This window comes from Mustela putorius, unplaced genomic scaffold (assembly GCF_011764305.1).
Source record: "Mustela putorius furo isolate JIRA1106 unplaced genomic scaffold, ASM1176430v1.1 tig00000145_pilon_pilon_pilon, whole genome shotgun sequence".
NCBI classification, from domain to species: Eukaryota; Metazoa; Chordata; class Mammalia; order Carnivora; family Mustelidae; genus Mustela; species Mustela putorius.
The window spans coordinates 689,066-711,827 of record NW_025421294.1 but is presented as its reverse complement, the minus strand read 5'-3'; the positions used below and the strand labels follow the sequence as shown (position 1 = coordinate 711,827).

The 22,762-nt window shown below is 39.1% G+C and overlaps 2 protein-coding genes across 7 annotated transcripts in view; one reads left to right on the top strand and one right to left on the bottom strand.

The window, feature by feature from the left end:
* Nucleotides 1-3,220, bottom strand: part of MRPS27 (mitochondrial ribosomal protein S27) — an 86,561-nt gene extending 83,341 nt beyond the window's left edge. For 2 of the 3 annotated variants that reach the window (XM_004764480.3, XM_045075233.1), the window contains exon 1: nucleotides 3,098-3,215. In XM_004764480.3, coding sequence (XP_004764537.1) covers nucleotides 3,098-3,170 — 73 coding nt within the window. In that variant the 5' untranslated portion in view covers nucleotides 3,171-3,215. Of the gene's footprint in view, nucleotides 1-3,097 lie in introns of all 3 variants that reach the window. The other variant, XM_013062486.2, reaches the window with a different exon arrangement.
* PTCD2 (pentatricopeptide repeat domain 2) overlaps nucleotides 3,212-22,762 on the top strand; it is a 47,269-nt gene continuing 27,718 nt past the window's right edge. For 3 of the 4 annotated variants that reach the window (XM_013062492.2, XM_013062491.2, XM_004764479.3), the window contains exons 1-8: nucleotides 3,212-3,404; nucleotides 4,722-4,814; nucleotides 7,314-7,443; nucleotides 11,130-11,247; nucleotides 13,936-14,014; nucleotides 14,469-14,560; nucleotides 17,239-17,352; nucleotides 21,351-21,425. In XM_013062492.2, the coding sequence (XP_012917946.2) occupies nucleotides 3,239-3,404; nucleotides 4,722-4,814; nucleotides 7,314-7,443; nucleotides 11,130-11,247; nucleotides 13,936-14,014; nucleotides 14,469-14,560; nucleotides 17,239-17,352; nucleotides 21,351-21,425 (867 nt within the window). In that variant the 5' untranslated portion in view covers nucleotides 3,212-3,238. Of the gene's footprint in view, nucleotides 3,405-3,629; nucleotides 3,833-4,721; nucleotides 4,815-7,313; nucleotides 7,444-11,129; nucleotides 11,248-13,935; nucleotides 14,015-14,468; nucleotides 14,561-17,238; nucleotides 17,353-21,350; nucleotides 21,426-22,762 lie in introns of those variants that run through there. The other variant, XM_045075234.1, reaches the window with a different exon arrangement.

Sequence of the window (22,762 nt, the reverse complement as noted above, 5' to 3'; positions counted from 1 at the left end):
GAGCATCAGCCAAGGCATGTAAGGGGTCACCTAAGGAAGGAAAAGACATGGAAACAGATTTTCCCCTAGAGACTGCTGAAGAAAACCCATCTTTTTCAACATCTTGAATTTAGCACAGAAAGACCCTATGTCGGACTTCAGACCTACAGAACTGTACAATAATACCTGTATGATTTTAAACCACCTAATTTGTGGTAATTTGTTACAACAGCAGTAGTAAATTACTACACCTTAAGACAAACATTCCATTTTTGTAAGCCTTTTAAAGCAAGACATTTATATTTCTGATACCTTACAAATGACATCATTTAAAAAATCTTTGCATTTCTGTATAGTAATTGCAAGGTCTGCATATTAACATTAGAATCAAAGATTTCCTTGAAGTCAGAATGTTAAACTAGGTGAACAATGGTAAAGTGGAAAATCTAAATCAGTTTCTTAAACTTTAATGTGTATGTGAACCTTGATAAAAATGAAGGTTCTAATTCAGTAGGTCTCCAGTAGCGACAGAGACTAACAACTTTCCACGTGATACAGTATTAATCCTCAGACCAGAATGAAGTAGTTATCCTTCAGCCAGTTAGCTTTGAAGGCAACCATATTCTCTAAGATAGAACTCTCCACCATCAAAAGAAATATTTTCTCTATTCAATTCTAGAAAAGATACCTCCGAAGACCAGAATTTCAAAGTTTAGGGAAAAGTGATTGGTTCTGTATATTTACTCATTTTACAGTTATTTTGGCCTTCAGACCAACGTCTCCAAACGTTTTCCACCCAAAGAAAACCTGTGTGATTGTTAACACAGATACACCTTAGTCACAAAGTCTTAAGCTGGAATCCTTGCCTGGCTAATAAATGGTATGAAACGCGGGCAAGTTGCACAGTCTCTGAGTCTCTTTCATGATGTGTAAAATAGATTGTCTTGTTAAACAGTTGAAATGAGGGCATGTTAAGTGCCTACTCGAATGTTCACTACGTAATAGGTCCCAATAAATTTGCTATCTGTACTCTCTTCATAAATTTAAATCACTTTTCTAGTTTGTACCAAGTACTCCCCACCCCCCCTTATTTTGTAATGGCTCAAGATGTTATGCTGACTTAAAAGTCAATCATCTTATCTGCATTCTCAAATCTGGGATGGTCCTTAATGCACTATCTGGCATACTTCTATTACTTGCCTTGTAGCTTCCCAGTTCCTGATTTTCAGGACTCCCTGCTTCTATAATCTAACTTAGTGCTTTTTTTTTTTTTTTTAAGATTTTATTTATTTATTTGACAGAGAGAAATCACAAGTAGATGGAGAGGCAGGCAGAGAGAGAGAGAGAGAGAGAGAGAGGAAGCAGGCTCCCTGCTGAGCAGAGAGCCCGATATGGGACTCGATCCCAGGACCCTGAGATCATGACCTGAGCCGAAGGCAGCGGCTTAACCCACTGAGCCACCCAGGCACCCCTAACTTAGTGCTTATTCAATAGAACCTAATGATGAAAATGTTCAATTCTGAGCTGTGCAACTGTGGCCACTAACTACACATCTCTACTAAACACTTAAAATGTGGTTAATGTGACTAAAAAAACCTGGATTTCTGATTTTATTTGTTTGACTAATTTCAATAGCCACATGTAGCTAGTAGTTACTACAATGTAACAACACAGGTATATCCCACTACAAGTTCACCAGTTTAACAAAATGTTAACTGAAAATTCTCTCAGTTCACCTTTATCTAATATTAGATGATTGCCTCAAACACGATGCAACCATGATAGTCTCCCTGATACACAATTGAAGGTTCTGTGTAAATTGAAAAGCATTTATTAAGAGCCATAAAATTAAGCATGCTAGCAAACAGATACAGCAACTAATTCTCAGAGACACCAGGTACTGTACATACCGCTTTACCTAATGTGTGGTACTAAACATTTTCACCTGCTAGGTCAACCAGTTAATCCTCAGAAAACCTGGAGGCCAACAATGATGTTTTCAATTGATATTTAATAGCTGTTCCTAAAGAACTGTTAACAACAGTGTAAGTGTTGGTTTTTAATAGGAGCTAGAGGAAGTATGTTGGAAAAAGAAGAGGCACTGGAAACATCAATTGTGATTATTGCATTTTAGTCATATAATCATACACCTATCAGGATTGAGCTTGTATAAATGTCAACTTTTCCTAATGTCTTTGTGCAGATCCATTAAAAACATTTTGAGTGAGGTGCCATTTACTCAAATATCCAAGTACAGTTGACCCTTGAATACCACTCTGAACTGCAGGGGTCCACTTAACACAGCTTTGCCTTATTTATTTATTTATTTATTTATTTTCAGTACATACAGTATAGTCCTCTAAAGCTTAGTTCCCTTAAGATTTTAATAACATTTTCCGTAGCTCACTTTAAGAACACACTATACAACTACATAAAACATAAAAAATAAGTGTTAATGTACTGTTTGTTATGGGTAAGGTCAACAGTAGGCTTAAGTGCGGGGGGAGTCAAAACTTACACACAATTTTCCAACTCCCTGGCATCATGCCCCTAACCCCTGAGCTGTTCTCGGGTCAACTACACTTGGGAAGTAGCTATTGCCTCTACACGTGGAAAACTGTGGCATAGAAAGGTCACTCAAAAAGTTGTGCCCCAGGTCGCCGGATGAGAAATTAGTACTGAAATTCTTATCCCAAGTGGAGACCAAAAGTCTTCAACTGTGAAGTGGTTAGAAATAGATTTAGGACGCCCCATCAAAGACAGTTAAGCAGAGAGGAAAACTTCCTAGCTCTGAAGTGGGAACATTCGGGCTCTTCATGGTCAGCAAAGAGACGACCACCCTAACACACAAACCATGCAAATCTTACGCAAAAGACCTCACGCCTTAACTTCATCTACTCTGCACACCTCTGGACCGGCTGGCAGTATTTTGGGTAAGGAGACGGATCCGAGGCCACACTTCCCCTTCCCGCGCTACCCAACGCTCCAAATGGTTTCTCTAGCAACTAGATCCCAGAAGCATTTCCTGTCCTCTTGAAAGCCCACGGTTCCCTTCACTTAAGGAAGAGCTCTCAAGTGACTAAAGAAGTAGCTCCACAGAAGCAGAACAGCCACCAACCTGCCAAGAAGAGCGGAGGCAGAGGCACTTTCCGCGCCACAAGAAACCACCGCCTCACTATGGGGGCTGCCATCTTGGAACGTACCAAGAGGACGAACGTCCAGGGATTGCGGGCAGCGGAAGGGGTGGGGTCATAGGCCGATGCTCCGCCCCCCGCCCCCGCCAGTTCCCGTGGTTGGTGTGGCCCGGGACAGCATGGCTGCCACAATCCGCCTGCCGAAGCACGACCTTCTGCAGGCGCTGCGGAGTTCGGTGTATCCTGGGGTGGGAGGCTCAGGCTCCACGTGCTGCCGCTGCCCTCTCGGAGGTATCTGCGGCCTCTGGTCGTGAAGGAGGGGAGGAATGGGAAAGAAGGGAGATTGACACCTCAGCAGGCATCACTTGGGGGGGGAATAATAGCGCCTCAGTCACGCACTGACCTGGAGCCCGGCAGCTTGCTCTCTCGTCCTCTGGTTGTGTGCGTGTGCAGCCCTGGCCCTCCCTGTGCCTGGGAACCAAAGGACAGCCAGGCTGAGGTCTCGACCTTGGCGCTGTAGTAGTCCCTTGGAAAAGGCGACGCTGTTGTCCGGAAAGCCTTCTCTCTCTTGGGTGGACTGTCCTGCAGTTTGGTAGCAGAGGTGTACCTCTCCGAGTTTCGCGCCCCAGCTAATAACCTGAAAGACCTTGTGCAGGTTTCTTCACCTGTAAAATTGTCCCTTAATAAGTTTACGGAAATGATAAACTTTGAATATACTGGTGAGTGATAATAAAATACTTAACACTTGGTGTCAGTTGTTACTCTATGCATTTTACGTATTTTAATTCCTTTTCTGCTCACAACCCCCAGTGAGGAAGGTTCCCTTCTTTTCTCTAAGGAAGTGCAGCCAGCAAGGCCAAGTCAGCCCACGGTGGGATTTGCACTCAGGCAGCACAATAGGACAGCCCTGCTCTAACAGTTCTCTGGGCTGTCTCCCATAAACAGACCACACTTTTTACTGGTAACCTGTTATTGCGGTATAGAGAGGTCTTCAGTGCATGGTTCTTTGACCAAGCTCCTCTCCATGCACAGGCAAGCATCCGAAAGAAAAAAAAAAAACGTTTCCCAAACTTTCCTACTAAGCTGTGGTCAGTGATTTCTGTTACATCATGAGGATACCAACAGTCCAGTTCTGAGAGGCCTTAACTCCTGATTTAACAAATGGCAGAACCGGGAATTACAATGGTCACATTCTAGCTGCCTGCACTACACTATGAGTTTTCACCTAGTTAAACCAAAACTAGACCTACTACTCTGACGTTTAAACAGTAACCTTTAGTTTTGGGCTTTTGTTTTTTTATTTGCTTGTAATCCCATAACTAGTTGGGGAATGTATATTTGTCTTTCACGTCCCAGATTCCTCTCAACCCATCTCCATACAGTTAATCACTAGCTCCTTTCACACAAAAAAACGAAACTTGCTGAGAATTTGAATTCTCTGATAGTTTAGAGATGTTTACTTTTCCACCAGAGTGACTCACTTGTAGCTGTCCAGATAGATTATTTATATTAGGTGAAGATCAGTTATTAGAGGCAATCAACTTCTATGCATGTTTTTGCTTAGTACAAGGTAGTGAAAATCATTTTACTTTTTTCATTGTTTTTTAGCTAAAAGATACCTACTTACAGATAGTATTGTGAAATTGGAAGAATTTCAGCACAAGAAGGTGGCTATTGCATATCATCTTCCTGGCACCAAAGGTAATTGAATCTATTTTGTTAATTCTTTCAGTGATGTGTCATTCAGGTTTTTTCTGACTTTATCGCTGCTCAGTCTCCAGTGATCTTTGAGAAAAAATTGACATGGATTCTTAATTTCCTAGTCTATCCCTAAATGTACTTTTCATCTCATTTTGTACTACTATAGTCTACCCTCTCCTCTTGTCACTTTTCCCAGGATCACAGAGAAATGCTAAAATGAGTGTTGGAACCAGTCCTCTCTAGAGGACCCAGACTAAGGATCAAGGGTCAGCAGCATCTGGGAGTTTCATAGAAATATGAAACTTGAAGCCCCAGACTGTTAATATGCACAGTAAAGTGTGAGAACTGCTCAAGATGATTGACTTTCACATTTTTGATGCACCTCTGAGTAAGAAGTGCATTTTACATAGTATCTCCAGTATACACATGCATCTTCAAAAACATGTGAAATATAGTGAAACAAAACCGTCCCATGTGTGATGCATTTTCTTTCTTTCTTTCTTTTAATATTTCTTTGAGAGAGAGTGAGGGGGAGAGGGGAACACACTTGATCCAGTGACCCTGAGATCATGACCTTAGCTGAAATTAAGAGTTGGAAGCTCAACAGACTGAGCCACCCACGTGCCCCCTGTGATGCATTTTCATATTTTGCTCCTCAGCTAAAAAATTCAATAGACTAAAACAAAGATTTTTTTTAAATTATCAAAATATTAGTCATTATTGAGCCTAGGTGATGGACACAGGAGAGCATAATGTTCTATCCCTGTTTTGTGCTATTTTTGAATATTTTTTTACAAAAAGCTGAAAACACACCACCACACTAGGTCTTACTCCTTTCAGCATCTGGGAAATCTTGTTGAATTCATTCCCTCTCTCCTGCACATTTTTTCCAGTACTTTAAATTCCTTTAAAACGTAACGATATTCTTGTGTCTTTCAGTAACAGTTTAGTTTGTCCCTGCTGACTTAAAATCTCCTTACTCTCCCTTTCAGATGTTTCTGAGCACTTAATACTTATTGCTTCTAGCCCTCCAGAAATCAGTCTTTCCTCACCTCTCCACTAATCGTATTGTTACATTATACCACGTGTGGAATGAGAACATAAGCTTTAAAAGTGAGGGAGAATATGTTCATCTTCAGTGTGGGAGACTCAGTCTGTATTTTACTTCACTGTTCTTTTTACCCCTTTACCTTTTAGAGCTTTGTGAAGTTGGCAGAATTAGGGGTTTGTGTCATTTTCTAGTTAAATCCAATTGTCATAGTCATTCTAAGGCTGTGACAGTTGTGCATATGTTCTGAAAGGCAATTAATATAATGAGTGCCAATTTAATCCATGGTCAGATTGATATTTATAAAATCCTGTCAACATTTCTTCATTATGAGAACCCACAATCATCCTCTGTCATACATCACATTGTGTACACAACTCCCTGGCTTCCTTGCTCCTCCATAGTGGACCTTACCCTTTCTGGAGTCCAGTATGATTTCCTGTTAATCTAGTCACAGTTCTCCCCTCATCACCCCTCACCCCCATTCTGTGATATTATTTATGCTGATTGTCATACCAAGAATGCTCCCCTCTTCTGAGTTTCTCTGAGTCCTGTCCAGCCCCTTCCTTTCTCTCTGGTACTTCTCCACTCAAATCTGGTCTGTTTCTGCCACCCTGATTTCTTTTTTTCTGTATCGTGTATAGAGTTGGTCACTTGTCACTACCCCAGCATTTTCAGGTTGCTTTGTATAAATATATCTTGTTTTCTCAAAAAGACTAAATTCTTTCAGGGCAGGAACCATAACTAAGCTTTCTCTGTGTCACAAGCACTTAAATCTTGATTATTTGTTTTAAAATGTGAATTAACATCTATTGAAATTTTGGATTATTATTATTAAATTATTATTATTAAATTAAGAGTTGGAAGCTCAACAGACTGAGCCACCCACGTGCCCCCTTGAACCAAATGAAAGACACGTGAAATATTCCTGAACTGTGTGGTTCAACCACTGTGGCAAACCCACCTTCATTGCATATTTTCCTTTCACTTAACCAAGATATCCAAACTATCAACTGCTAGGTACCCTGCCAGTTGATAGTTTGGATATCTTGGTTACTTTTTTTGTTTTTTTTTTTTTTTTAAGTCTCCTAATGGGTCACCTATAGGGGCAGTTCTTTGAGGTAAGCCTCTGGGACATGAGTTTTTAAACTTCAATGCGTGAATCACCAAGGTAGTCAAAATTGCATATTCTTGTGTTTGTACTCCCAGAAATTGTATGTTACAAAGTTCTGAGTGGGATTTCAGCCTATAGCACAGAGAATTTGCTTCACAGACCTTCTGTGACACTGTTCTTGAGGAGACTAGCCAGTGATGGGAGCTACATGGCCATAAGCCCCTCTAAGTGCCCCTTTGCAATATAGCAGGATCCAGCTTCCCCTTCTTCTTGAGGTCAGATTCCTGATAATCCCAGTCAGCCTGAATGATGACCATTAAACCATGCTTTCTTCCAGCAACCTATCTGAGAAACATGGAAGAGAAATTGACTCAGAACAAACTCATCTTGAAGGAGGAGTTGAAAACCTTGCTTCATTTGTGCGATTCCAGGGACGATATGGAACTGGTTAAAAATGTCATTTACAGGTGAGGCATTTCCTTAGAATTCTGCCAGCTGTGGTGTCTTCTCATTCTGTTCTTTTGCCTGAACAATCTCATCTGTTTAACTAGGTTTCAGCTATCACTTGTGCATTGATGACTTTCAGATCTCTTGTCCACATGCCTGCACTGAGCTCCAGACGTTTATATTCATTTATCAGATGCTTACTGGATTCCTTCTATATGCCAGGTACTGAGGATAGAAAACCAGAATCCATGCCTCAAGAAATCACCAGCCTGATGAACTCTGCTTCTGTGTCCCCTAGGTCTTCACATTCACCTTTTACAAATTGCCACTCAGGAGACACCGGGGAACCTCTTTCCCCTAATCTCATTTGCCCTCCTCCCTGACAAGATAACAAATCCCACTGCTTCCACTTCCCTGGTATCTCTCATCTCTAGCCTTCCTCTCTCCTCATTACCAGTGCCTTAGTTCAGGCCTCATTTTACCTCACTTGGATCACTTCAGGGGACTTCTGGCTCAGCTCCCTCCTCTTGGCCTATGCTTGTTATGTTTCATTGTCATTTTCCCATGTCAGGAGAACTCAGGGGTAATAACCTGCAGTTGGGAAACTCAGCAAAGGTTTCGCTTACTCAGGAAATGTATGACCCAAAATCAACAGGCTTCATTTCTGAAATCAAGTTCATGCTTTTTTTTTTTTTTTAAATCAACATATAAGGTATTATTTATTTCAAGGGTACAGGTCTGGGGTTCATCAGTCTTGCATAACACCCAGTGCCCCCCATTGTCCATCATTTAGCAACTCCGTCACCCCCCCTTTTTTTCTTAACCATTCTTGAAAGATATATTGCTATACATGGACCTGCATTTATATTGTACACCTGTAGAGAGAACTACTAGGTGTTCATATATATAGAATACTGGAAGGATATATACCAAAAGTTAACTGTAGTTCTCTGGCAATTACACATTTTTTGGGGTCTAAACATATACTTTTTTGATTTCTCAAACTTGTCTGTTATGGGCATTATCAGTTTTATAATGTGAAAAAATTAATGTTATTTTAAAAAGGAAAAAAGCACAGTATTACACTAAATTCATTGAAAGTTTGAAAATTCCAAAAAAGTAGAAGAAATGTGTCATAAATTCTGGTATTTCAGTTGTCTCTTTTTGCACACCAGAACTTAATGGCTTAACAAGACAGCTGTTTATTATTTCTCTGTCATCTATTACTGTCTTTTCTCTATTATTACTGTGGGTCAGGAATTGAAGCTGGTTAGCTGGGCAGTTCTTTATTGGTGTCAGCTAAAGTCACTTGCTGATCCATAGTCAGCTGCTCTCTGGGCTGAGCTAGAAGGTCCAGGAAGCTTCACTTGTATTTCTGATGCCTAAGTCCATGTGGCCCATCTTTCCCCTTGGAATGTCTCACCATTCATGAGTCTAGCTGGGCTGCACTTGCACCCAGCACAAGTAGAAGCTGCAGGCCTTGTAAAGCTGCCCAGAACTGGTATATCTTCACTTCTGTCACATCCTCTTGTTCAAGGCAAGTTAGCTGGCCACCCCACATGGAGGGGGAGAAGCAAGAGTTCCACCTCTGAATGGATCAACCACTGTTGATAATTTTAAACATTTTCTCACCGATTTTTTTATGTGCAAAGATCGTGTGGGTTTGTTTTGTTTTGTTTTAAGATTTTATTTATTTATTTGACAGACAAGAGATCACAAGTAGGCAGAGAGGCAGGCAGAGAGAGAGAAGGAAGTAGGCTCCCTGCCAAGCAGAGAACCCAATGTGGGGCTCGATCCCAGGAGCCTGGGATCATGACCTGAGCCGAAGGCAGAGGCTTTAACCCACTGAGCCATCCAGGCACCCGGGAATATTTTTTTGATTTTTAAAGGTATTTTCCATGGCATTCCTTACAAATGAGAGCTAACAAATATGGAAGGTTTTCTGTATGCTAGGCATGCCATCTCATTTAATCCTCACAAAAACTCTTTGAATTGAACTTTTATCTTCATTTATAGGTGAAGAAATTGAGGCATAGGCATAATTAATTTGCTCCTCATTATACAGTTAGTAAAAGAGCTGGGATTTCAACTGTCAGTTTGGAATCAGAGTCCGAAAATCCTTAATCACTATACTGTGTTGCCTTTTAATAACTTAATTCTTTTTTTCCCTCCAGTATTTTTAAGTATAATTGACAACTAAAAGTCATGTGTATTTAAGGTATACAACTGAAGTTCTGATATAATTTAATTCATAATTTGTAATGAAGCAATGAATATATTTTGTTTCTTCTACAATTCGTTTATGAAATGTATCTTTAAAAGTACATATTCTTGAGGCGCCTGGGTGGCTCAGTCAGTTAAGCATCTGCCTTCAGCTTATGTCATGATTTCATGGTCCTGGGATCCAGCCCTGTGTTGGGCTCCCGGCTCAGCAGGGTGTCTTCTTCTCTCTCTGCCTCTGTCCTCTCCCCACCCCCCAGCCTCCTCCTGATTGTTCTTTTTCTCTTTCGCTTGTGGTCTCTCTCTTGCTCTCTCTCTCTCAAATAAATAAATGAAATCTTCAACAACAACAAAAAAAGAGGGGATGCTCAGTGGGTTAAGCCTCTGCCTTTGGTTCAGGTCATGGTCTCAAGGTCCTGGGATCGAGCCCCACATTGGGCTCTCTGCTGAGCAGAGAGCCTGCTTCCCCCTCTCTCTCTGCCTGCCTCTCTGCCTACTTGTGATCTCTTTCTCTGTCAAATAAATAAAATCTTTAAGAAAAAAATAAATAACATTACATATTGTTATTCTGTTTGGCAGTATATATGTTTAGGATACACTATCCATAATGTTACTGTGACTTTCCTCTGTGATTTCAACAGAATGGTCAAAAGTATTCTGTCTTTAAAGTCAGCATCTCCCTGTGGTGTGGGTGATTTATGTACATAATGAGTTTTACTAAAATCTGGTTTACATGTAATCATGAGATACTTATTTTGTCACCAGATTGTCTTGGTGTCTAAAACAGAAAGAATTGGTTATTGAAAGTCAATTTATGCTGGCAGTTTTCAGTTCTGCAGTTCTGACTGACTGCTTATAGAAATCTCCAGCCACATATAAGATGTCACTGTCTTTGAAATTAGCCTTTTCCTAAAATGAAACTTCAGAATGGTGTTTAATTTGTTTAATTGTTAATTGATAGTAGCTCACATAATGCCTTTGCCTAAGCAGAGAAAAAGAGAGATGGGTCTAAGTTGTAAAGTACATCTGTAGGTTGTCTGCCATCCTATATGGAGAAGTCAGATTTGAGAGGAATGGAGCGTGGCATCACTTCACTGCTTTCTCTAGATGAGGTCCACACAGAAACAGTGCCATTGTCATGGGCTTGCTGATGCAAGGCTCCTATTATTCCCTATGTATGCTAATAGTTAGTCCTAGTGGGTTGTTAACAGATTGAGAAGACAATTACAATGTACATTTTTCCATTATTTTATTTCACATGATTATGAATGTGGGCCTCTAAAAAACCCTGTTATTTAAATGCCTGGTACACTTCTGCACTCCAGAATTCCTCCGTTTATCCTCATTTCTGGACTTTTCACCCTTCAGACTGAGAATACATGAGGCTTTATTGTGTTCCCAGTGTTTAGTAGAGTATATTCCACAATCTTTCTTTTCTTTTCCCTGCATCTCACTGTTTGGCTCATTGAATCATTTTGATTACCAGGTACCATGCAGAGAACAGAAATGTGACTTTTGGAGCATATAAATTTGGACCACTTTTCATGAGATTGTGCTATGAGTTGGATCTTGAGGAATCTGCAGTGGAACTCATCAAAGACCAGGTTATTGTCTTCTGATTGCTTTCCCTGTCAATGATTTCCTTTTGCTGATCTTGGGGTGTTTTTAGTGATGTTAGCAAAGGCATCTCTCTTACACACATTATTCCGGGGTGAGATTTTCAGAGTAAGGCTGCTGGGCTAAAGGAATCACTGTTTATCTGCATTTTAAGGTGTCCTTGGAGTTCTTGTTATGAAAAGGCTGAAGTCTTTTTATACAGAGGTATAGGACAGGTGCAGAAAAGCTGTATGTACAAATTGCTTTGGGTGTGACCTGGTACTAACCTCCTCTCTGAGAAGAATTTCATGGGCGATAGTTTAAGGCTGGCTGCCATCTTAAGATTGCCTTTCCTAACCTTCTCATATGCTTCTCCTGTGTGGTTATATTTTTTACTTCTGGTTGATGGCCACATTATAAAGTGCTTTTCTGTTTTCAGAATCCTTTCCCATCTTCTGATTTTCTTTTCCTAAAGCAAAAATAACAATTATTTTTGTAATTATTTATGGAATATTTGCTGTGTCCTCACTACTGTGCTAAGTATTTTATCTGTTTGATTTGTTTCCCACCGCGACCCTGCTGAGGGAGATACTGTTGACCTATCCATTGTACAGATGAGGAAACTGGGTCTTAGAGACATGATAAACTCATGCATGGTCAGAAACATTTATTTTGGAGCCAGGGCTGGCCACCTGGGATACTTTTGTATTTTTTAGAACCCTCCTAAGTTTTCTTTCTGTCTTGTACTCTTCATCTAAAGTGTTCTGTGTATGGTGGAACTGTTAACTCTTGACTTGCCCCTTACTTTTAAGGATACCCATGGCTTAGAAAAATGACTGTAATATATTAGTAACCAAAGAAAAGGTGGATTTGCAATGGTGTGGATTAGTTTGAACCAACTTTTTCCGTAAAAGACAAATACACATATTTACATTTTAGTATATATTAAAATTCTGTAAGAATCTAATGAAACCCCTACTGCTTATCTTTAGGGGGTAGAAGTACAGGAAATTCTTACTTTTTACTCTATACCTTTTTGTATTGTTTGACTATTCAGTAATCATGTGTTGTAATTAGAGGGAAATGAAAATTTTACTTTAATGATAGCCATGAGTGTAATGATAAAAACAAAAAGAAAATGCAACTTTTTTTTTTTTTTTTTTTTAACTTAGGGACTCATGTCTGAAATACTCATATACAACCAAGTTTCCTGGAGTAGCAAAATAAACTGAATTTGAGTCCAGTAACCTAAAGCCTAATCCTGTGTAGCACCACTCTCAATTTAGTGTGTCCCCTACCCCTACCTAGAATCCTGTGGTGCTGCCAGTGCAGTAGCCACTAGCTGCATATATCTCTGGAGCCCCCAGACTGTGGCTAGTTCAAATCACATGTGCTATAAGGGAATGCATGATGCATTTCAAATCTTGGTATAAAAAAGAAGAAATGAAGTACTTTATTCATTTTTTTATTGATTACATGTTGAAATTACATTTGGGGTTTAGAGGTTTAGGTAACATTATTAAAACTGATCGCATGTATTTTTAATTTTCTTAATGAAGCTACCTGAAAATATAGAACCACATAGATGGCGTACACTGTGGATGGGGCTGCTCTGGGGACTCTCCATCTCGCTTAAAGTCAAACTCCAATCCCTGATCATGACTTAGATGCACCTTATAGTATCTCATTGCCTGCCATCCCTCTTGCCCATTCCACTCTGGACCTTCTTATGCTTTTTAAGACATGCCATACCCATGTCCTCAGACCGGAGTGGTCTACATTGTCATTATTGAGGCTCTCCTTTACTTCACTGAGGTCTTTTCCCGGAAAGCCTTTTCTGACAACCTTCTGCCATCTTCTCTGTCCCTTTTTCCTGCTTCATTGTTCTTTATAGCCCTTACTGATAACTTGAAATTACATTTTAACTTTTTTTTTTTTACAGGTTTTACTCCCATTTTCATTTTTTCCCATGCCAGAATTTAAGCTCTACTAGACCATAACCCCCACTAGAGTTAGGGCAAGGTTATGTGTCTTGTTCATCATTTCTTTATTTTCAATCCTTAGAATAGGGTTTGTGTAGTAGGTTCTCAAACTAAGAACAAACTTGAGTAGGGCATTTAATGACATATTTCAGTAACATGTGTTGTGTTATCATGAGTAAAAGTGTTGAGGAAAAAAAAAGTTAAGAACCACTTTTAGTGAATTATTGCAAAAAGTGAATTACTGTTTATTATTCATTTGCCAAAAGAGAATCATAGCTGTGTAAGACTGTCCTTGCTCAGTTTTCAAACATACTGACACCTGCTATTTCGTATCAATATGCTGCCACCCATGTTGCAGGACAACCCCATCAGGGTTCATTGGCTTGTTTCTTTTCCCCTAAGCAGGTGAGCCATGTTTAATGAACATGTTCTTCAATATATTTTTGAAACTCTGAGAACTCTTGCCATACCTCCTGTCTCTTGTTTGATGTGCCCATTGCCAAAGGCACGACAGCCAAAAGAGTGGGCAGCATCTGATTTTTTTGAAGAATAAATCCTAATATATCAGAAATTTATTAGAGAATTCAGGGGACCAAACAGATAAAGTATACACAAAAATAAGTCCTAGATAGGGAAGATGGAGTATAAGAGTAAATATTCACTAAATAGTTACAGCTTTTAACCAAACTGGTGTTGTTGTTGTTGTTTTATTAGCATTTACGAGGTTTCTTCTCAGACTCCACATCATTCAATATTTTGATGGATATGTTATTTATCAAAGGCAAATATTCAAGTAAGTATTGGAATTTATGTTTGCTGAAAAATTCTGTCTTTGCTGGTATAAGTATAGCAGTTGGGAAAAACAATGGACCATGCAAAAATGATGTTTATATTCCTTATGAGTGGCTAAATTATGGAGATTTCATTCTTTGAGGTCTAAAAAACAACTTTATTAAATCTTATGTCATGCCTTAAGCTAAATACAGAGTTTACTTACCTTGAAAATATAATATGTTTTAAAATATTAGTTCTTGCTGTATGACTTAATATATATATATATATATATTTTTTTTTTTTAATTTAGTTAATTGCTAAATGACTTTGACAGATAGCTTTTATTGTGGTTCTGGAATACAATTTTCAGTAGGTGGTGCTGAACGGATTAGAACTCTGGGGATCAATAGCCAAGAACTCTGAACTCCTTCCAATGCATTTAACATTGCCAACCCACTTGTCACTTTTCGTAGGTGCATTGGAAGTACTGATAGAGATGAAAAACCAAGATGTGAAGTTCAACAAAGATACCTATGTCCTTGCTTTTGCGATTTGCTACAAACTGGTAAGCCTGTCTTCCCTTAACTTTTAGAGCACTGTGGGTAGTGTTTGAGAGAGAATTTATCATTTTTTTTCCTCTACAAAGAAAAATTTAGTTCCTCTGAAGTCTTTTTTCCATCTGGTACAGATATTTCCATTTTAAATATGTTCTTTTTTAGAAGACTCAAGTTAGCCACATCATACAGTTTTATCACGGGAAAAGCAATTTTATCATCTTTCACCCTTCTCTGGCAGTTGTGTAGATAGGGAAAACAAGAGGTATGCTGGGTTCAAGCTCTGCTGTGGAGTCCAGTCCTCTTGTTATTCAGCTCAAGCTGGACTCCACTAGACAAGTCTTTTCTCTAGTTCTCGCCCGTGGAAATCTGACCATCCTTAATCAGTGAACTCAAGGGCTACTTCATTGTTATCTGTAAAGTTTTTGGTGGTTCAAAGTTGGAAGTAATGTCTATCACCCAACATGCTCTAATTGTGTTCTGTTAGTATCACTTATATGAATGACACTTAGCACTGCCTGATATTATTCTTAGTAGGTGAATGTTTCATCTTCCCCTCTAGACGTAAGGCTTGAGGCATTTTTGTATGCCAACACTGAACAGCCCTGGTATACAATTGATCTTTAATAAATGTATGTGACATTGAAGTGAACTCTTTGATGACGGAAAACATGACTTACAAGTCCATATGTCATTACTGTATCAGGATTGTTTTTTGTACTTAGAAACTATTTCTCCCTCATTGATGGAATGAATCAGTAAATAAAGAATAACTGAAAGAGTGCGGCGGCCAAGGTTCTGTGCATTACTGTAGACACTCATGTCATTTAAACTTTGGAAACTTAACAAAACCTTATTATGGCAAAAATGAAGGAACACCAGGCAAGGTGAATGAACATGGGCCATTAAAACACTTCCCTGATGGACACTGGGGAGGATATGTGCTGTGGTGAGTGCTGTGAATTGTGTAAGACTGATGATTCACAGACCTGTACCCCTGAAGCAAATAATACATTATACATTAATAAAAGTAAATAAATAAATAAAATAAAACACTTACCTGAAAAGTGTAGCAATACCAATTTTCCAAAACAAGAGAGGCAGTGGGGTTATAGTGGAAGGAAAATCATCCTGGAAATTGAGAAACTTAGAGTTTTAGCTAAAGTCTCAGCTTTAGCATTAACTGGCTTTGAAGTGGTCACTTAATTTATTTGTGAAATGAAAGGGTTGAATTCAAGAGCCGCAAGCTTTTACTATAAAAGGCCAGATAGTAAATGCTTTTAGAGGCCATGTATGGTCTCTACCACATATGGTCTCTCTCATATATTGTAATTTGTTTTTGTTTTTACAAACCTTTAGAAATGTGAAAACCATTTTTAGCCTTAGGCTAGACTTGGCCTGAGAATCTTAGTTTTGCTCATTGCTAGATTATTAACTAATCCTTTCTCTATTTTTTAAAGATTTTATTTATTTATTTGAGAGAGAGAGAGAGAGAGAGAGTGTGTGTGTGTGTGTGTGTGTGTGCGCGTGCGTGCGCGCGCGCGCGCGCAGGCGCCAGAGCTGGGGCAGAAGGCAGAAGGGGAGGGAGAGGGACAAGCAAACTCCACTCTGAGTGCAGAACTGGACACAGGGCTCGATCTCATGACCCTGAGATCATGACCTGAGCCGAAACCAAAAGTCAGACACTTAACTGACTGAGCCACCGGGGCACCCTTGTGTCATCCTTTCCAGTCATACCATTTTCTTTGTCTGTGAAACTGAAGGCCAACCGAATACACAACACTTAAGCATCAGGTTATTCAGCACTGTAATACTGAGCTTTCTGACATTTTTAGAGATGCCTCCTTGAGTGGCATCTGCTATTTAGGAAGGCCAGATGACATTTCTCCTCTATATTGTATCTAAAAATAACTTGTTTTACTCAGTGGAGAGGAGAGCTGAAAAATTGAACTAGTCAGCCATTACAAATTCCAGGTCAATTCTGGGAACCGCCTTCACTCATCAGATTCAGTTTTTACTTTAGGTTTTGAGTTGTGAATCATGTCATAACAGATAGACATAGATGCAAAGCTAATACTGTTCTCATAAACCTAATCTACCTCTAGGATGTACAGAGGAAGAAGATTCAGTTTTACCATTGCTCTCTGCTGGTTTGTGTGTCATTCATGTTCTTGGATTTGGATTTGGATTTTAAGATTTCTATTTTCATGGGATTCTCTCATGACTTACATTCACATAAGTGTTCACGTTTTCAAGAATTTGACTTACATGGATATTTTCAGACTGGAAATCCCCTCAGGAAAACTTTTTAGTGTTGCTGAGCTTTATACATTACTTAATATAGTAACAAACTGAGATTTTTACACCTTTACATTATGGTACTTATGTCTAGAAACCAGTCTGCCCAGATACAAAGAGACCTACACACTTGGTGGTTAAAAAGGCCCTAGTTTGGAAAATTGACAAAGAGCTTTACAAATGAAGTTAATGTAGATTTGAAGTGCTAATGTGTAGATAATTAGCTCTGTCTGCAAGTGGTCTCTATATGGGGCTTCATCTGTTAAGTGGCTTGAGATAGGCACTGGGAAATTCTTACACAAGGAAATCCAAAATGCTGAGCACTATTAATCATTTTATTAAATTTAAAGGTACATGACATTATTTACTGAGCAATCCTGTCTCCTGCCAGAATAGCCCTGAATCTTTAAAAATCTGTACTACATTAAGAGAAGAAGCCCTGATCAAAGGAGAAGTCCTTTCCAGGAGAGCATCCTGTTTTGCTGTGGCATTAGCTCTTAATCAGGTAAGGCTTTGGGGAGCACATTAGTGAAGAGAGAGACTGGAGAGACTTGACTGCTTTCATTTGTTCTTGTTTTTATTTATTTATTTTTTCCTTCTGACTGTATCCTAAAGAAAAAGTTTCTTTAGACCAATGCCATTCTAACTGGTGTAAGGTGGTATCTCAATGTGGTCAAAAAGACCAATGCCATTCTAACTGGTGTAAGGTGGTATCTCAATGTGGTTTTAATTTGAGTCTCCCTGATGGCTAGTGATGATGAACATTTTTTCATGTGTCTGATAGCCATTTGTATGTCTTCATTGGAGAAGTATCTGTTCATATCTTCTGCCCATTTTTTGATATGATTGTCTGTTTTGGGTGTGTTGAGTTTGAGGAGTTCTTTATAGATCCTGGATATCAACCTTTTGTCTGTAGTGTCATTTGCAAATATCTTCTCCCATTCCATGGGTTGCCTCTTTGTTTTGTTGACTGTTTCCTTTGCTGTGCAGAAGCTTTTGATCTTGATGAAGTCCCAAAAGTTCATTTTCGCTTTTGTTTCCTTTGCCTTTGGAGACATATCTTGAAAGGATTTGCTGTGGCTGATATTGAAGAGGTTACTACCTATGTTCTCCTCTAGGATTCTGATGGATTCCTGCCTCACGTTGAGGTCTTTTATCCATTTTGAGTTTATCTTTGTGTACGGTGTAAAAGAATAGTCGAGTTTCATTCTTCTACATATAGCTGTCTAGTTTTCCCAGCACCATTTATTGAAGAGACTTTTTTCCACTGTATATTTTTTCCTGTTTTGTCGAAGATTATTTGACCATAGAGTTGAGGGTCCATATCTGGGCTCTCTACTCTGTTCCACTGGTCTATGTGTCTGTTTTTATGCCAGACCATGCTGTCTTGGTGATCACAGCTTTGTGGTAAAGCTTGAAATCAGGTAACGTGATTAGCAAGACAGGAAACAACATTGATATGTACAGTTATGATATAACACTGATGCATTTATCCTTGTGAATCTGTCACTGTAGCATTATAAAGTGACTCTCATGGTCTTGTTTCAGGCTTCAACTCTGAATTTCCCTTGCCTAATGTTAATATCTCCCCCCACCCCCAGTTTTTGTTTGCCTCTTTGGTTTATTTAGGTTTGTATTTACCTCCTATACACATTTTCCTATCCTTTTATTTGCAGTCTTTCTGAATTGGTTTGTTTTTGTGTATTTCTGGTACACTGCATAGATTTGAACTTTGTTTCATGATACACTGCTAATCTTTCTTTTAACTTAACCTATCTAGGTAGACAGAGCATATTTCATCTTAGGTTTCAGTTATGCTTTGTTTTTATAACATTTAAAATTACTTATTTTGTTTGTTTTCTTTGTTTTGGTTTGTATTTTTGCTTTAGTGGTTACTCTAAAACCATAACTTGATTTAATATACTTAGTCCTCCGATTACCTTCACTTCACCTGTTAATTCCCTAATGTAAGTAATGCTGAATCTAGTATATTTCCTTTTTTCTCTCATTTTCCTTCTCCACTATCCAATTCTGGTTGATACATTACCTTTCATGGTACTCATTTTTCTCTTAAATGTGCTTGATTTGTCAGCTTTAAAATGCTATTTTTCTGACCCCATGTAATAAAGACAAGGCAGTAAGCATACTTTCTCTTACATTCTTTCTCCCTTTGTCTTCATTATCCAAGACTAGAACACTTGTGCTCCATTCTGTAACCATATTCCCCACATTTGTTTTAGTTTTATATATATTTAAATATATATTCTTACATATATTTAAGTATATTCATATATTGAAAAATATTCATTTACTGTTGGTTTTCCAGTCATCCCTTTGTTGATTGAAATGTGTCTTCTAGTAAAGTGTCTTCCTTCTTCAGAGGGAGAGTGCTCCCCAAGTTCTTGGTATTTAAAATTATTTGCCTGGTATTTTTTTTTTCTTTTGTCTTGAACTGCATTTTGACCAGATATAAAATTTTGAGGTGACACTTGGTATTTTTGAGGTTTTTCTGTGCATTGCTCTTCTATCTTCTAGTAGAGAATATTGCTGTGGAGAAATCTGAGGCATGCCTGATTTTGTTTCCCTGCTTTTGAGTCATTTGATCTTATTTGTTTTTCTCATTACTGTCCTCTGTATCCATGGAAACATTTCTCTATTGGGGCTTCTTCATCTGCCAGTTATTTTCTGATATTGTTTCTTTTTCATTTTTATATCCCTTTTCTCACTCTTTTGTTCCTTCTAGTGTCTTTATATAGATTATGTGCTGGTGCATTTTTGAGTACTCGACATTGGAAACAAGTTTCTTGAACCAACCGCTTAGAGAAGATTCATGTCAGAAAGAGACCAGAGCCATGTTGCCATGCTCTAGACTAGTAGGAATTTTTATGTAATGCGTAGGCTTTATTTCTCCCTGGCTAATGGGAATAGGCATGGAGGCAGTTTTCAATGAAAAATCTCATTCTCTGACACTACCGTGGCAACAGATTGTTTCCTGCAAATACAGATCATTTGTTTAAATTTTTGGTTAGCTTCACCTTTGCCACAAGAAGTGTCCAAAGGACTTCTCATTACTAGTCCTAAATTCCATTACCATCACCGTAAATGGAATTCAGGTTTCATACTTCAGGGAATGCCCCTCACCTTTGAGAACCACTTGATGGGCTCTTGCTAAGACAGGCAGCAGTGGTCTCTGTTCACCACTTTGTCCAGACCTTACCCCTGTGCTCTGTCTCCTATGTTGTTGGCAGTGCGTCCATTTCTTCTGTGGTTTGAATTTTCTGCTCTCTTCTAGTGATGTCATAGTTGGAGTTTGCATTTTCATGGTTGGGAGTTTGCATATCTGCTTCTCCATCTTGTTTTCCTTCTCTCTCTCTTTTTTTAAGTCTTCCATTGGGATATGGAGAAATGCCACCTTTATGCCTCCATCTTAAAAACTGGAATGCAGGCAGATTATTAAAACATTCAGTAATCTTCAGCTTTGGAATGCATAGGTCACGGGATGAAAGGCAGAGCCTTGGGAATATAGTTGATGGCATTGTGCTAGCGCTGTATGGTGACAGGTGGCAGCTACCCTTGTGGTGAACATAGCATAATGTATAGAGTTGTTGAATCACTATGTTGTACACTTGAAACTATTACAACATTGTGTGTCAATTCTACTTCAATAAAAATTGTGTTTTGGAGGCATTTTTAAGTTCAGCAGGATGCCTGGGTGGCTCACTGGGTTAGGCCTTTGCCTTCGGCTCAGGTCATGGTTGCAGGGTCCTGGGATCAAGCCCCACATCGGGCTCTCTGCTCAGCAGGGAAGGCTGCTTCCTCCCTCTCTCTCTGCCTGCCTCTCTGTCTACTTGTGATCTCTCTGTCTGTGTCAAATAAATAAAATCTTAAAAAAAAAAAATTCAGTAAGATGCAACTGTAAGAAACATTTGATATAAGAAAGTTCATTTTCAATTACCAGAAAAACTTTTTCTTTGTGGACTTGAAAACCCCTGGGGCACTATGAACAGGAATATCCTACTATCATTTTTTTTTTTAATTTTTAAAGATTTTATTTATTTGATAGAGGAGACCACATGCACAAGCAGGAGAGGGGCAGAGGGAAAGGGAAAAGCAGACTCCCTGCTAAGCAGGGAGCTTGATCCAAGGACATTGGAGTCATAACCTGAACCGAAGGCAGATGCTTAATAGACTGAGCCACCCAGGCGCCCAGGAATATCTTGCTATCTTTAAACAGTCTTTATGTGGGACACCTGGGTGGCTCAGTGAGTTAAATTCTGCCTTTAGCTCAGGTCATGATCCTGGGATACTAGGATCAAGTCCTGCATTGGGCTCCCTGCTCAATGGGAGGACCTACTTCTGCCTCTGCCTGAGGCTACCCCGCTTGTGCGTGCTCTTTCTCTTTGTCAAATAAATAAATAAAGTCTTAAAAAAAATAAATAATCTTTATGATAGCAGTGGAATGTTCATATGACTTGGAGTATAACTTGTTTTTCTTTCTTCTAGAATAAGGTGGCGAAAGCAATATCCATTTTTTCCCAAATCATGAAGCAAGAAAACATACTGTGCACTAATTTAAATGTAAGTGACTTCTTTATTGTTTAAAGTAAAGCTTGGAAGGTGGTAAAATGATATCTAAATTTTTTTATATATGTATGTTGAATTTTGATGTAGCTAAATATAACACATGACTACAGAAGGCTGTAGATACAGAGAGGAAGGACTCTATTTTCTCTTGACTAAGACTTGAGAAAAATCTTTGTGCTAATTGCATCCGATTCATTTTACCAAACATAGGGATTTAGTATACCTATGGTGCATAAAATAGTTCTTGGCATGGTAAACACTTGGTATATGGTAGCTATTTTTATTCAATGTTGTCAGCCTGCCACAGCCCATCTGCCCCAGTAAGCAGTGAGTTATCCATACCTTCCTGGAGCAGTGAAAAAGACTGGGAGCCTCTTTGGTCATTAGAGACATCAATGACCACTGGCCTCAATCAGCCACCCCCTACTGAGGCCCTGTTTATGCTGAGTATACTTCTGCTATGGGCATTAAAAAAAAGTCCCTAACTTTCAAGAACTTAGTCTCGAAACGTTAAGGGGCCAAGGTGAGGAAAACATTGTCAAAAGAACAGAATTCTGTTCTATTATAAACTGTCCTAGTGTAAACTAGGATAAGGGCTCACAGCCAGTGCAGTGTTGCAGCATGGGGAGTGAAGGGCTGACCAGTGGGAACAGACTGAGCATATCTCAGGGAGGAATTGCTGAGCAGTCTGGAGGAGGACGGGGCCATGGGATTGGAGGGATGAGGGTGAAAGGGCCTTCTGTGTTGGGAGATGAGTTTTGCTGAGGGTTCCATTTAAAAGATCGTGAACTTTTAATCATAATCACTTCTTACTAGCCTTGAGCTCATCCTTAGCAAATTACTTAAACCCTATGTTCCCCATTTTCCTTTTATCTGAAATAGCAGTAGTAATGAATACATTACTCTCTTTTCCTTGAGAAAATTGAAAGAATAATGCATTTAAAGTAGTTAACATAGTACCGGCATATAATCAGTGTTCAGTGAATGCTTGGTGATACCAGTTTTATTTGTTTGAAATGAAGTGTGTTACATAAAGAAGAATATTTATATGTAACAAATCCTATAACCTAGTGAATAGGAATTCAGCATTACTCCAAGGTTCCATGGTTTTCATTTCTTCCACAGTGATTATCCTCAGATGTCACCCCCAGAACAGTGCCTAGATGACTTTCAAGAGAAAGACTAGTTGAGCCTTTATAGTAAACTTTGGACAATAAGGTTGCCAAGATGTCTGAGATAAGACTACCTTATATTTGATCTCACATTGACTTTTCAAACTCCTTTTATGTGTGGGAAGGATGAGCCTAGGCAACCAGATAGATGGACACAGT